The 14,074-nt window shown below is 64.9% G+C and overlaps 5 protein-coding genes across 5 annotated transcripts; 2 read left to right on the top strand and 3 right to left on the bottom strand.

Annotated features, from left to right (window-relative positions):
- Positions 1-242: 242 nt before the first annotated feature.
- On the top strand, positions 243-1,887 carry TSPAN10 (tetraspanin 10). The gene is made up of 3 exons (XM_062506492.1): positions 243-305; positions 603-1,168; positions 1,581-1,887. The coding sequence occupies exons 1-3, from the start codon at positions 243-245 to the stop codon at positions 1,885-1,887; spliced, it is 936 nt and encodes a 311-aa protein (XP_062362476.1).
- A 394-nt stretch (positions 1,888-2,281) lies between these two features.
- Positions 2,282-2,710, bottom strand: PDE6G (phosphodiesterase 6G). The gene is made up of 3 exons (XM_062506307.1): positions 2,565-2,710; positions 2,444-2,484; positions 2,282-2,358 (listed from the first exon to the last, which is right to left on the bottom strand). The coding sequence occupies exons 1-3, from the start codon at positions 2,708-2,710 to the stop codon at positions 2,282-2,284; spliced, it is 264 nt and encodes an 87-aa protein (XP_062362291.1).
- Positions 2,711-3,708: 998 nt separating this feature from the next.
- OXLD1 (oxidoreductase like domain containing 1) lies at positions 3,709-5,330 on the bottom strand. The gene is made up of 2 exons (XM_062506415.1): positions 5,268-5,330; positions 3,709-4,874 (listed from the first exon to the last, which is right to left on the bottom strand). The coding sequence occupies exons 1-2, from the start codon at positions 5,310-5,312 to the stop codon at positions 4,506-4,508; spliced, it is 414 nt and encodes a 137-aa protein (XP_062362399.1). The 5' UTR covers positions 5,313-5,330; the 3' UTR covers positions 3,709-4,505.
- Positions 5,331-5,467: 137 nt separating this feature from the next.
- CCDC137 (coiled-coil domain containing 137) lies at positions 5,468-7,524 on the top strand. Its single transcript, XM_062506225.1, has 6 exons — positions 5,468-5,667; positions 5,972-6,099; positions 6,274-6,484; positions 6,751-6,833; positions 6,962-7,041; positions 7,161-7,524. The coding sequence occupies exons 1-6, from the start codon at positions 5,489-5,491 to the stop codon at positions 7,377-7,379; spliced, it is 900 nt and encodes a 299-aa protein (XP_062362209.1). The 5' UTR covers positions 5,468-5,488; the 3' UTR covers positions 7,380-7,524.
- Positions 7,525-9,695: 2,171 nt separating this feature from the next.
- Positions 9,696-12,482, bottom strand: GPRC5C (G protein-coupled receptor class C group 5 member C). The gene is given in 9 exon segments (XM_062506222.1): positions 9,696-9,728; positions 9,867-10,010; positions 10,216-10,310; positions 10,868-11,888; positions 12,039-12,086; positions 12,088-12,202; positions 12,204-12,336; positions 12,339-12,449; positions 12,452-12,482. Coding segments are annotated over 9 exon segments (1,731 nt in total).
- Between the last annotated feature and the right edge of the window lie 1,592 nt (positions 12,483-14,074).

The following is a 14,074-nucleotide window of genomic DNA, read 5'->3' as shown; positions in this document are numbered from 1 at the left end:
ACCGCGCTAGCTCTTTAGTTCCGCATGAAACCAGCTCCCCCCCCAGTGCCCTCGGAGGGGCCCCGCGGTGTTGGAGGGAGGGATCGGCTCCAGCTGTGGAGCACGGGGGGATCGGGGCCAGCTGTGGGGGTGGGTAGGGGTATCGTGCCCAGCTGTGGGGCGGCACGCACAGCCTCATTTAAATCCGCCCGCAGCCCCTCACATGATGGCAGTGTGACGGGTCCGGGCACGAGGTAACAGTAATGGCGCTGAGCAGAGTCCGCCTGTTCCAGCCCCCCGGGGAGGGCACCCGGCTGCTGCCCCAGGTAATCCCAGGACCCCCAGTCCTCTCCCACGGGACCCCTTACCCCTGGGTAGCAGCGTGCTGCCTTTGTGCTGCATCCCTGGGGGTCTCCATAGGGATGGGTCTGGGGGTCCCTTCGAGTCAGAGTCTTTGGGGTGCTCCCCTGCAGACCCCCGTGATGAGCAGGGGTGGGGTTGGGGTTGGGAGAGGCTGTGGAGGGTGGCTCCAGGAGCCCGTGACTGTGTCCGGCTGTGGGACAGGGTCCATGGGCTGGAGGAACACTTCTGGGGGTCTGTGAGTGGCTCCTCTGTCCTTGCAGGCATCCAGGCTGGTGGAGCTGCCCTACTCGTCCTTTGATGATGATGAGGATGACGACATGGCCGAGCAGGACCCCGGGATATGTTACCCCGACGCCCCCAAACTGAGCCCCTTCAGCCACTGCGTGCGCTACCTGGCCTTCCTCTGGAACCTCCTCTTCCTCCTGTTGGGGCTGCTGACCCTTGCTGTGGGGGTCTGGGGGCTGCTGGCCAAGAGCCCCCTGCCCGGGGGGGTGCCCCTGAGCTCGGACCCCATGCTGCTCTTTGTGCTGGCAGGGCTGGGGGCCAGCGCTGTGTCCCTGGCTGGTTGCCTGGGTGCTCTCCGAGCCAGCCCCTGCCTGCTCCGCTTCTTCCTGGGTGCTGTGCTGGCTTTTGGGGGGCTGGAGGTGCTGGGGGGGCTCCTGCTGCTGCTGGCACGGCGGCGGCTGCAGGACGAGCTGCAGGACCTGCTGCTGCTCTGCCTCCTGCGCTACCAGGAGGATCCTGACCTGCAGTTCCTGGTGGATGAGGTGCAGCGGAGCCTCCAGTGTTGTGGCCTCGAGTCCTACCGTGACTGGGAGAGCAACCCGTGAGTCAGGGCCAGGGGGGTGTGGTGGGGGACCCCATGCCCACCATGGGGCTGAAAACCTCCTTTGTGGGACACCATCACACATCACGGGGCTGGAAGCTGTTGGGTGTAGGACACCATGCCTGTTACAGGGCTGAAAACTCTGTTGGATGTGGAACCCCATCCCCACAAGGCTGAAAACCTCCTTTGTGGGACCCCACCACAGGGCTGAGGACCGCCCCCCCCCCCCCATTCTTTGTGGGGGTCTGTGCTGGGGACTCGTGTTTGGGGTGGTGAGAGCCCCAGAATGTCCAGAAAAGAGAGGGTTAAGCTGGCACCCACAGTTTTTGTCCAGTTCTGTGGCTGGGGTCATAGGTGAACCCATCCCCACACCCTGAGCGTGTGTGACCCCACATTTGTGTCCCTCCCACAGGTACTTCAACTGCAGCGCCCCGGGCGTGCAGGCGTGTGGCGTTCCAGCCTCCTGCTGCCAGGACCCGCTGGAGAACGGCTCTGTGCCCAACATCCAGTGTGGATTTGGGGTGCTGGGGCTGGGGGCGGCAGCAGCCGGGGCTGTGGTGCACACAGGGGGCTGTGGGGCTGCGCTGGCCGCGTGGCTGCGGGGACAAGCCGGGGCCATTGCCACTGGTGCCACTGTCCTGCTGCTGCTGGAGGCTGTGGGAGCAATCATGGCACTGAAAGTGCTCAGGGATATCACGGCTGTGAGGGTGTGGGAGTGAGGGTAATGTGGGGATTGGGATATGCAGGGGTTTTGGATATGGTTTGATCCCAAATAAACCTCGTCAGAAACCTGAACCCATCTCTGGCACTATCACCACTGGTGCTGCTGCTGAGGTGTGTAAGGACATTACAGCTGGGTCTGGGAGTGAGGGTTGGGGATTTGGGGATGTCTGGGGTGCTGGTCCAGCCCCAAATAAACCTTGTCATAATCCTGAACCCATCTGTGTCCTGCCCATCCCACCCCAGGCCGTGAGGAGCTGCTTTCCCTCCTCAATGCAATGACTCCTGGGCACGTTTGGGTTTAATGAGCATTTTTCCAAGCTGAGCCCCCCAGCACAGGCACGGGGGCCTCGACCTACACAGCACTACGGGGTCGATGAGCCTGCCCAAATCCTAAATGATTCCGTACTGAGCCAGCTCATGCAGCTCCAGGTGGCTGAAGGCTTCCCAGGGACAGATGACAGTGATGTCTGAGGAGAGAGGGGACAGAGGTTGAGACACTGTGACCTCCCCCACAGCTCCTGCCCCCGTGCCAAAGGCGTGGCATTCCCATACCTGTTCCCAACCCCTCCATGCCTGGGATGTCGTCACCGAACCTGCAAGGAAAGAGAGATTGTCTACCCTGACCCCGGGCAGGTTCCACCCCCCCCCCCCCCCAATCTCATTCCCTACTCACCCTTGCACCCCCTTTTTGGGGGGTTTGCTCTTGAACTGCCTCGTCTGCCTCTGCTTGAACTTGGGGGGTCCCTTGCGGGGAGTGGCAGGACCCCCGGTCACCCTGGTGGCCGATTTGAGCTCCAGCTTGGGGGGCTCCAGGCTCATGGCTGTGGGGGGCTGGCAGCCCCGGCTCACTGCGTTCCCTTCGGACCCGGTGCTGGCACAGGACCTCACACCCTCTGCAGGGAAAGGGGGGGGTACCAGCTTCTCCTCCTCCCCAGTCCCTGCTGGGCTTTGTGGAGCCCCCTCCCCACTCTGCTGACTCAGCCCAGCTCATCCATTAATCCCCAAAGGCAGGGAAGGGAATCCCAGGGGGCACCAGGGCTGCTGCTGCTCCTTCCCTCCCTTGTCCCCTACTCCAGACAACCTGGGGACCTTCCCGTGGCTTGGCCCAGGTCTGTGCTGGAGTGTTGGGGTGGTGGGTACCCCAGGCTTGGAAGGGGAAGCAGAGGATGGCCCATGGCACCAGAAGTGGGAATTTTGTGGCACAAGCCCAACTCTGGGATTGCCATGAGGGATTTGGCCCTGCTGCAGAGCTGGACATGGCCATGGGAACAAGGATCCAACCCAGGGAGCTGTTCCTGGATGTGGGAAGAGCAGCAAAGCAACCCCACGTCCCCTCCCAGCCCGGAATTCCTGACTCACAGAGTCCCACGGTTCTGGATTCCAGAGCTGCTCCCTCTGCCCAGTTCCCTCCGTCCTGCAGCCTGGAGATGCTCTGGGGGGCTTTCAGGGAGGGAGATTTATCCTGCCCGGGGGTAATAGGATTATTTACCTCCCTTCTTTCCCCAGGGGTAATCCAGTGTCCTTCCCCTGCTCTGGGGGGGGGGGGGAGGGGAGGGGAGGTGTCAGGATTAGCCCTGACCAGGCCAGGTGTGGAGTGGATCCCACATGGGGGGAATCCTGCCTCCTCTCATATGGGATCCCATTCCCAAAGAGAGTGATGGGAACCCCATGCCAGTCTCATCCCAGCCTGGGTGGGTGTCCTGGTCCAGCAGCCCCTGCCCCCAGCCGGTGTCACACCAAAGCTTCCCTAATCCAGTACTAAAGCAATTAAAAACAGACTAATCTCGGCACACTTTAATTGAACTTCACCCCCTGTCACTAATTGCAATTAGTTGGGCTCTAACAAATAGGATTAAAGGGATCTAGGAGTGTTTTCCATGGAGAACCACCTACTTCCCTGGCAGAGAGCAGAACCTGGCTGTTAATTGGGGTTCATTACTGAGTGACACTTGAAGGCTCAGTGGCTACTTGGGGACCTTGTCCTGGGATGATGTGGGGGGTCTGTGTGGGTCTCAGTGGCTGTAAATCCCCCAGGATGGAGGGGAGTTGGGTTTGGGACAAGTTTATGGAGATTTAAGATGGAGGCAGAAAAGGCACCTTGGAGTGCAGCCTGGCAGGATGTGACACCAGGGACAGGGCCAGTGTCCTTGACAGGAGGCTGCTGCTTCCCACGTGCTCGCTGCCACACGCTGTCCCCCTGAGCTCTCCCCATAGAGAGGCCCCTAAGAGGCTTTGTGGTGCCAGTGAGGAGGGGTCTGGCACAGCCCTCCCCATCACCAGGGCACGGCCAAGGTGCTGAAAATCCCTCCAAGGTGTTTAAATTCCAGCTGGGAGCACAGGAGGAGGAGGAGGGCTGTCCCAGCATGCCCTTGGCAGGGATTTGCCAAGATGAGGAGGGCACAGCATCCAGCTCCTGGGAAATCCAGGGCTCAGGAGAGGCCTGAGCCACTGCCTGTCCCCAAGGGCAGCTCCCTCTGAGACAGGAGGTGACCCGACCTCGTGTGACACCCCTGGGATCCCGTGCTCAGCACACAATAAACACTATAAATAACCCCAGTCCAGATCCTGGCACCCCAGGGCTGTCTCCCGTCATTTTGGGAGGCCGAGGGGAGGCTCAGTCCTTCCTGGCACGCAGCCTGATCTCCATCCTGAGGATCATTTTGATGTTCTCGTCCTCCACGTGCTGCTCCACGGCCGCCAAGGCCTGGGCTCCACCATCCCGGTGCAGCTCCAGCAGCTCCTCCACGTATCCCACCCAGACACAGTTGGGGCAGCCGGTCCCGCAGCAGTGGGTGGGCGGGGGGGGCATCAGGGGGGCTGCAGGAGGGTCCCCCCTGTCACCATTAGGGGTGGCTGTCCTGTTGTCCCTTCCTGGAGTGTCCGAGGGGCCGCCGGCCGTTGCTGGGGTGTCCGAATGTCCCCGGGGGCTGCAGGTGTTGGCACGGTTGGGGCACGGGGTCCCTTCTGTGGGGTTGTTTGGGGGCTGCAAGGAAGGACGAGACCCCCATGGTAGTGCCAGTCTGGGGGGGCACGGCGGGGCTGCTGCACCCCAACTCAGCCACAGGAACCCCCTGTTCCCAGTGTATCCCCCCTCCCCAGCACCCCCAATTCCTGCCCCCCACCCCCTTCTACCTTGTACCCCCCTCAGCCCCATTCCCAACACATCCTTGTCCCCTCATCTCGCCCACACCCCCAAGCCCCCCTTGTCCCCCGCCATCCCCAGCACCCCCCCATGACACTCCAACACCCCCGTGTCCTCCCGTCCTCGCTCACATCTCACACCCAGCACTCCCGAGGACTCCCCCGTGTCTCCCCGGGCTCCAGCCCCCCGTTTTCCCCCCCTTGTCCCCCCGTTGTCCCCCCTGGCCCCGCTCACCCCCCGGCGCGCCCCCGCCAGACCCCGCGCCCCCCGCAGCAGCATCCGGCCGCAGGCCCTGGCCCCGCCTCCTCTCTGAGTGACAGCGATCGTAGCCAATGGAAGCCCGCAGCGCTCAGCAAGGCGGGAGTTGTGGGGCAGCTGAGACCAATAAGCGGCGGGGGGCGGGGCCAGAAATCCGGAAGTGGCGGCGGAACGGCCGCGTGAGGAGCGGCGGAACCATGGCTGGGACACCGGGACCGGGACAGCGGCAGAAACCGGTCCGGGGACCGCGACAGAAACTGAGATCGGGACCGAAACAGAGACAGAGACCGGGACCGAAACAGGGACAGAGACCGGGACCGGGACAGAAAGCGGGAGCAGGATCGGAACATGGACCGGCTGTCCCGCTGCGCAGCAGGTCAGTGCCCGCGGGATCCACTCGGGATCGCTCCCGGTTTGGGAGCTGGACCCACGCGGGTGGGCCCTGGAGGGGGTCCCGTTCTCGGCGTCTGCGTCCTGATCTCTATCCGTGCTCACGTCCCGATGTCTGCCCGTGCTGACCCTGATGTCTCCCCATACCTCGGCCCCGGTGTCCAGCCATGCCTGAGTCGGTTTCCCACCGTGCTCAAATCCCAGCATCCTTCTGTACTTGGGTCCCGGTGTCCCAGCCTCCAGGTCCTGGTGCTTCCCTGGAGTCCTGTCACTGTTCTCATTTTCCCCAGGAAGGAGAAGAAGGACAATATGAAGCCCAAACACCCTGACGAGCAGGAGATCCCGTTCCGTCTGCGGGAGCTCATGCGGAGCCGCGAGGCCCTGAAGCGCCCAGATGCTGGGAAGAGGCGGGTGGCAGGTGGGACACGCAGGTGGCCCGAGCAGGTGGCCAAGGCCTGGCCCAGGAGCCCATGGCATGGCTGAATCCTACCATGGACATTCTTCTCCCTCCAGTGATGTCCCACCCGTGCTCTGCCGGCCAGAGGGACCCCCCTGGTGTCACATCTATAGAAATGTCACCTGTCTCTCCTAGAGAAGAAGCAGCAGCAGGAATCCAAAGGCCCCAAGGCCCCAGGGGACAACCCTGTGCCCAAGTTCCGGAGGGGCAAGGGGGAGTCAGAGCGTTCCTACATCTGCCGCATGGAGCAGGAGGTGCAGCGCATCCGCTTCCTCACGGAGAATCAGCTCCAGCGGGAGCCTGAGAAGGAGGCGACGGCTCCAGAGAAGTCCAAAAGGAAAAAAGAGTGAGAGCATGGCCATGGGAGCTGGATGTATGGCCTGAGCCCTTGCCCAGTTCTGCAGGGCAGGTCTGGTGTTGGCAGTGGTTGGGGGTGCAGGTGTGGGGCTGTGAGTCCCTTTTCCATGGGGATAGATCTCTGGGAACAGAGCCACAAGCCTGCTTCACCCTCCTGGGGGAAAAGCTGTGGGATTTGGGGGGCTCCCATGGGGTAGGGACTCATTCCTTGCTCCCTGTCCACTCCTGAGCCCCAGCCATAATGTGGGTCTTCAGGTTTCAGAAAAGGAAGCTGGAAAAAGCTCGGAAGAGGAAGGAGGAGAAGAAAGAGGCCATGCTGGAGAAGAGCCTGTTCCAAGGTGGGAATGAAGTGGGAGGGCTGAAGTGACCCCCCCCAGGCCGGGGGACAGCTCGTGGAGGGGTGGGGAGAGCTGGGCTGGGCATCCCGAGGGTCTCCCACTGACCCTGGCTCCCCCTTCACTTGCAGACACGGTGCCGTTCGGAGAGGTGGTAACACAGCCACCCACCATCACCTCACGGCCCAGGGGACGGGGTCCTGCTGAGCAGGTGAGCTCTGGGGACAATGCCACCCACCCCTTGGGTACCTGGGAGGGCAGCGGTGGCCTCAGTGAGCCAGTGACAGCTCCTTGGAGTGCAGTCCGGGTGTCTCATCCTTCATCCCTGAGCTGGCTCATCTCTGCCTGCAGGCTGGACGGAAGCAGCTCCTCCTGTCGCCTCGCCTGGGCCAGAGCCAGGAGTTCCCCGTGTCCCCTGTGTCCCCGGTGATGTCGATGGCTCGCCAGCGCATCCTGGAGGAGGAGCGGACTCGCGTCATCCAGGCCTACAGGGACATCCAGAGGCGCAAACAGCTGGAGCGGGAGCGTGCCCGGGCCGGTCCGGGCTGAGGATCTTGGGATTCGAGAGGGACATTGCCCTGACGCTCTTGTGTCACTGCTGAGACCTGGGGCTTGCCACAGCTCCACACTCCATGTCTCAGCACTGGAGAGGGGTCCCTGTGGTGCCACGGAGCTGCTTGGAGTAAAAAGTGCCAGTGGGAGCTGGTGGTGTGAGCGTCTCTGTGCTCCTGGTTCCTTAGGGAATTGGGATTAGGGATTCCTTAGGGACACTTCTGTGCTGACAGGTGGCAGTCCCAGTCATCTCACAGGCTGGTCCTGGCAGGGCTCTGATGGGGGCAGGAGCCTCGTTCCTCAGCCGTGAGGAGACCCCAGTGCCTGGCCAGCTCAACCCTGTGGGAGGACAGTTGAGGCAGAGTTTGGGACATGGAGCGTGCCACAGGACTCACCTGCACGGTGTCACTTGCCTTTATTGTTGCTGTTGGTGACCCTGCTTTAGCCCCGGGACTGCAGCCACACACAGCCCTGCCCTTGGCATCACTGCCCGCGTCCCTGCCTGGCCCTGGTCACGATGACCCAGTGCCAGGTGTGCTGCCACCACCCTGCGACCCCCCCCGCCCTCCCCAATCCGGGCAGCCCCCGGCTCCGAGGAGGCTCCGGGGCTGCTCCCGGCTCGGCGCAGCCGTGTCTGCCTCACCTGGCCGGACAAAGGCGCCGCTGTTCGGCGGCCCCGGCGGCACAAAGCGTTCCCTGTTGGAGCGGGGCCGCCCCGCGCTGCGGCCGGCGCTGGCGGGGCCGGTGGGATCCCGCTCTTCCGGAGGGGCTGGGCACGGCTGCGGAGCCGCTCCGCTGTCCCCTGCAGTCCCCCTGCAGTCTTCGCACCTTGTTTTTCAGGCGGCTTTGCCGTCCCCAGGATGTCCCCGGGAAGGTGGAGGTGACTTTGGGGGGGGTTGGGGGGGGGGGTGTCACGCGCTGTGCCATGCGGTGCCCGCGGCGGGGAGGCGGGCGTGTTGTGGTGACAGTGGCCCTGGTGACACCGAGTGCCTGGTGCTGCTGGGCAATGTCCCCGCTGCCACTCGGCACCGGGTAAACACAGGTGACAGGTAAACACGGGTGACGCGGCACAGCCCGGGGGGGCACGGCCACATCCTGCTGCAAACACCCGGCTGCTCCCGCGGCCGCGTCCCCGGAGCTGGGAGCGTGGGCTTGTGCCAGCTGAAGGCATAGCCGGGACATGGCGAGTGCCACATTCCCCCTGCGGGTCCCACCGGCAGCCCCGGCGCCGCCATCCCGGCTCCAGCTCAAGGAGACCGGGTCACCCGCTGCCCCCACGGAGCCATTCCGGCCCTGAATAATTCATGGCACTGCTGGCCGCAGGCTTCCTGCCCGGAGGAGGAGGAATGGCTGTGGAGGGGAAGGCAATCCGAGCGGGAAAACCACCACGACCTTGGCACGTCCTCCGTGCTGTGCCACCTCCTGCCCGGCACCATCTGCCCACGGGATGCTGGCCCAGCGGCCCCGGCTGGGGGGGATGGGGGTGCCAGGGACACTGCCCAGAGCCCCCCGATGCTCCCTGTCACTCCCCTAAATGGGGGCGTGGGGCTGAGCCCGTGAGAACAGCCGGTGGGACTGGGGACACCTGGGACACCCATCACAGGCCACCTGTGACAGTATCGTAGGAAAAACCACCTTTATTGGGGTGACCTGGAAAAAAGGGAATTTGACAGAGAAAGCTGCAAGGAGGGCGAGGGGCCCAGCTCCCTCCCCACTCCCTGCAGGGGTCCCCAAGCCCTGAGTCGGGAAGGCACCGAGAAGGCGGCCAGAGCTGTGGGGGGCTGGTCCCCAGCCCCAGCAAGGCACTGATCCCCTGGACCCTCAGCAGACCCCTTTCCCAGAAATGGGGAAACAGAGGCACAGAAGGACACAGAGCTGTGAACAGGTTTGTGTTCCCTTGTGCCCTGCTGGGGCCAGTTCAGCTGGGGGTTCCCAGGGCTGGGGGGGGTCAGTGTGGGGCCAGGGGCTCGGTGCTGAGGGTCCCCTGGGTGGGGGTCCCATGGGCTCCCCAGCTTTGTAGGGTCCATGGCCTGGAGAAGGCAGGGGTGCCTGTGCATTGTGAAGGCAGCGAGGCGACAACTGGGGGTGTCCCCACAGGAGCCAGTCCTTGAGGCAGGGATGTGGGGGTCCATGGGCAGGTGGGAACGCTGACTCTGGGACTGTGTCCAGGAATGCCACGGGCAGGAACCAGCTCTGGCTGCCAGCCGGGGTGGGATTCACACGTCAGGGTGGGATGAGGTTTGGCGAGCCCTGGGGAGCGGGATGGAGGGGCCGTGGCTGTGCCGGCACTGCAGGAGCTGCGTCACAGGGGCTTCACCACCGGTTCCTGCTGTACGGGGACTGCACCTGCGGGCAGAGCGGGGTGGCACTGCGGTGGCACCAGCACCACCGACATGTGACCCACCGGGGAGCTCTGGGTGCCAGGCAGAGCTGTCACCATGGCAGAGCAGGACTTTGCCCATGCTGCAGCCACCGTTCACCCACCTGGCAGCTCCGGGTGTCCCTCGGGATGCTGGAGTGCCGGGCTTGTGCCGAGAAGGCGTCCTCGGCTCGGAGCGTGGAGCTGGCACTGCCAGGCATGGGGCTGGTGGAGGCACGGGGCAGGATCACGTCGTAGGGACCTTCACTCTGAGGGACAGACACGGGGGAGGGAGGTCACAGCACTGGGAACACCCCAGCCCCACAGGGTCCCGGAGGTGGAAGGCTTGGAAGGTCCCCACCCCATTACAGCAGCCACTGGGACACAAGGAGTCACGGGAGCCCCTCATCCACACCCTGTCCCCCATGCCCGTTGCTCCTGGCAGGATGTGGCCAGCCCTGATGTCACACTCACCGTCCCTTTGTGCATCAGAGCCATCTCAGTGGGCTGGTAGACGCTGGTCAGTAGCTGCCCATTGTAGCCACTGTATGGGGACACCGGCTTCTTGGCTGCTGAGACATGGGGACAGTCACCATGGAGCCACTCCCACCCCCCTGTACCTTGTTAGCAGCTTTAACGAGCTGACAGAGCAGCTCCGTGCCTTTCCTGTGGGACACTCCTGTCCCCAGGGCTGGCATCACTGCTGCCTGACCACGGGTTGTTATTGTAGGGTCTCTCAGGTGCAGGTGCTGCTCACGGGGATGCTCCCTCCTTCATGGGGCACAGACACCTGGTGTGCCCGCCCACGATGCCCACTGGTACTGTCACCACCCCCTGTTATTGCAGGGTCTCGTGGGCCTGGGGCGGAGGGGCGGGAGCCGCAGGCACCCCACGCCAGGGAGGGAGTTCCCTGCGGCTGCTGGGCTCAGCCCAAACTGGTACACCCAGCCCGCCCAGTTCTTGGGAGCCACAACAGCAGCAGGCGCCAGTGCCGGGCAGGTCACTGCCAGACGTCTCATCACCCCCCCACCACTGCCATCCCCGGTGGGGACATCCCCCAGGGTCCCCAGGAGGATGGTGCCCGCTGGCAGCCCTGCCGTGGGGTGGGAGGGTCCATGGCGCCTACCAAAGGATGGCTCATCCATGGAGAAGGCCTTGTTCTCCACGAACATGCTCTGCGACTTCTGCTCCTTGAGGATGGTCTCATAGCCCACCCCACGCGTGGGGTAGCCGTCGTCCTCAAAGGCCTGCTCAGGGCCGTGCCGTGTCACGTGCGTCACCTCGGGGATGACATAGAGCAGGAGGAAGGCGGCGGCGTTACAGACCAGCGCGATGGCCAGTGTGGGATCATCCCAGCCAGGCTTGTGTCCGGCACGCTGGTTCCCATACAAGTACATGATGGTCCACGCCAGCCAGATGGCCACGGAGAGGCCGGTGGTGGCCAGGATGAAGGCGCCGTGCTTGCGCCAGCGGCCATAGCGGCCGCAGAGGGTTGGCCAGGCCGTGCCAAAGGCGGCCACCAGCAGGGCCATGACGTAGATGAGGGCCATGACGAAGTCAGCGTCCGCCAGCTGGCAGGGGTCCCCGGGGCCACCCCCACTCCGTGCCACTGTGATGATGAGCCACTCGGCGTTGATGATGACCTCGACCGAGGCGAGGGACAGGGCCACCGCCAGCGTCACCCAGCCCCGCGGGGCCCGGTTGCGCCGCGCCAAGAAGTTGAGGGCCACGGCGTGCGCCAGCAGGCAGGAGAAGCAGATGCCGAAGAGGACACCGAAGAGGAAGCGACGTGAGGTGCAGGTGGAGAAATCCGGCCCCACGATGAAGTCAAAGGTCAGGCAGAAGAGCCCAAAGGTGCCCAGAAGGAAGAAGACCTGCGTGGCCACCAGGCTCTTCTTCTGGTGGTCCTGCACGAAGGGCAGGCTGGCCACCAGGACGATGGTGAGCACGAAGGTGGTCACCACGCCGAGGCTGGCCACTGCTTCCACCCCGATGCCCCAGCCTGCTGAGAGGTCGCAGAGGTTGTAGTAGAGGGAGGAGAGGTCGTGGCTGCAGCCGGGGGGTGGCGTGGACTGTGCGGTGGCCGTGGGGAGCAGGGCCAGCAGCACGGCCGTGGTGCCCATCCTGCACCGTGGCATCCAGGGACCCTGCAGGACACAGTGGGGTCAGGGCACAGACACTGGGGATGGGGATCAGCTCCCAGCTCGGAGCATCCCTGCCTGTGGTCCCCACTGGGCATCCCATGGTGAGCAGGGGGGTCCTGGGGAGCTCTGCCCTGCTGTCATAGCTGAGCTCACCCGACATGGCCAGGGAGCTGCAGATGAGACCAGGCAGCCACATGTCCCTCACTGGCTCCTTGCCTGGAGTTTGGTGGCAGCTGAGGAGGGGCTCAATCCCTCTGTGCCCCATATGATCCCTCCCAACATGAGAGTTCTCTGGGGCTGTCCTGATCCCTTCCTCCAGTGCCTGACAGCTTCCCGGGAACCCCAAATGTGGGCCCAGACCAGATGGCAGAGGTGATAGCGGGGGACAGAGCTGTCCCCTTGCCTTGTCTCTCTGTGTCACCACCTTCCTCTTCCCACTTCTCCTGTCCACTTCCCTCTGGCTTTGGGCAGCAGCCCAGTGCAGGTTGCATGTCCAGCCTGCTAGCACGTAGGCAGCCGCAGCCTGGCACGGCACAGCACAGCATGGCACAGCATGGCACGGGGTCCCAGTCCCTGTCCCCACCGCGTCCACCCCATTCCTGCCACCCCATGGTGGCCACAGGGAAGAGGAGGCAGCGAGAAAGCTGCAGCCTCACTGCTGGGAGAGGAAATCGGGAGGAGACCCCAGCCGGGAGCCCCGGTCCCCTGAGGGGCACCCCGAACCGGGCACCCCCAGCCCCGGGATGGGGACAGGGACCCCTAGCACCGCGCTGGGACGGTTCCCACCGCATCCCCCAGTCCGGTTTCCCCCTCACCACCAGCCCGGTACTCCCGCACCCTCCGCCCGGTTTCCCCCGCGCCTGCACCCCCGTCCCCAGTTCTGCTCCTCCTGCAGCCCCGCCCGGTCCCTCGCACCGCGCGCTGGCTTCCCCCCCTCCACCGCACTCCTGTCCCGCTTCCCCTGCCCCTCCCGCCGGTTCCCCCCGCCTGGTCCTCCCGCACCCCCATCCCGCACCTTCCCGGCGCTCCTGGCCCCGAAACTCCGCCGGAGCCGCCCCCAGTCCTCCGGCCGGAGGAGCCGCGGGGGCGGACGGCTCTCGGTCCCGGTCCTGAACTCTTCCCGTCGGCGCTGCCGGTGCCCCCCACTCCCGCAGGGCTCGCTCCCCCCAACCCCGCCCCGCTCACCGGCCGCAGCCCCCGGTGCCCGGCGCTCCGCTCCCCCCGTGCCTAGCCGAGCCAGCCCCGGTGCCGCCGCACCGTGCGCCTGCCTGGCCCGGCCCCTCCCCGAGGTGCGGCTCAGCCCCGGGAGCGCGATTGGGGCCGGCCGGGACCTGCCCCGCCGCACCGGGCGGGAGCACCGGGGTCCCGCAGCGGCGGGGGTGCCGCACCGGTGCACGGAGGGGGCTGGTGGGGTGGAAGAGCCTGCGCTGGGAGGGGAGGAACAGGGGGGAGCCCACCTGGCCATCGGTGTGATGAGCCTGGGGGGGCTCAGCCTGGCTCTGCCGAGCGCTGCTCCCCGGGAAAGACCCTCAAGGGACAAGAGATGGAGCGGGGGCGTTGCCCCGGGGCACGGATGGGGCTGAGGGGGACAGAGCCTGGACTGGGGGTGAAACATGTGGGAGCCCACTGGCCATCGATGTGATGAGTCTGGGTGTCTCAGCCCGGCCCTGCTGAGCGCTGCACATCAGGAATGACCCTCAGGGAACAAGGGACGGAGCAGCGGGATCTCTGTCACCCACGCTGGATCTTCCACCTCTGGTGGGCTCTGGGGTGGGAGCCGGGAGTGGTGCTCCACAGGCGGCCCCACCGTGTAAGGATAACTGGCCCGGAGGGGCCTCCCGCAGGAATGTCAGCTGATGGATAAACCCGGAGCCCTTGGCAGGGCAGCGGGACACAGAAAGCCCCAGAGAAACCCCAGAAAAAACCCTTTCTGCAGAGGGTCGGGGAGGAGGGCAGCCCCAACTTGGGGCACTGGCAGGGTTTGGTGGTCCCTGTCACGACGGGTGATGGCCACGACCCTGGAGTTGGGATGGGCACCCCACAATCACCCCATCCATCCCTGGGGATGGGGAAAAGCCCTGGGAGATTTGGGGCACCCCGGGGGCCCTACCAGCCCTTGGAGAGGTTTCCAGGCAGGCGCTGCTATTTCGGGAGTGTGAAGCAAGAGGGTGAAAGATGCAGAGGAAAGT

This window comes from Cinclus cinclus, chromosome 20 (assembly GCF_963662255.1).
Source record: "Cinclus cinclus chromosome 20, bCinCin1.1, whole genome shotgun sequence".
In the NCBI taxonomy this organism is placed as follows: domain Eukaryota; kingdom Metazoa; phylum Chordata; class Aves; order Passeriformes; family Cinclidae; genus Cinclus; species Cinclus cinclus.
The sequence above is the reverse complement of the archived record's forward strand: the minus strand, read 5'-3'. Positions and strand labels throughout refer to the sequence as shown.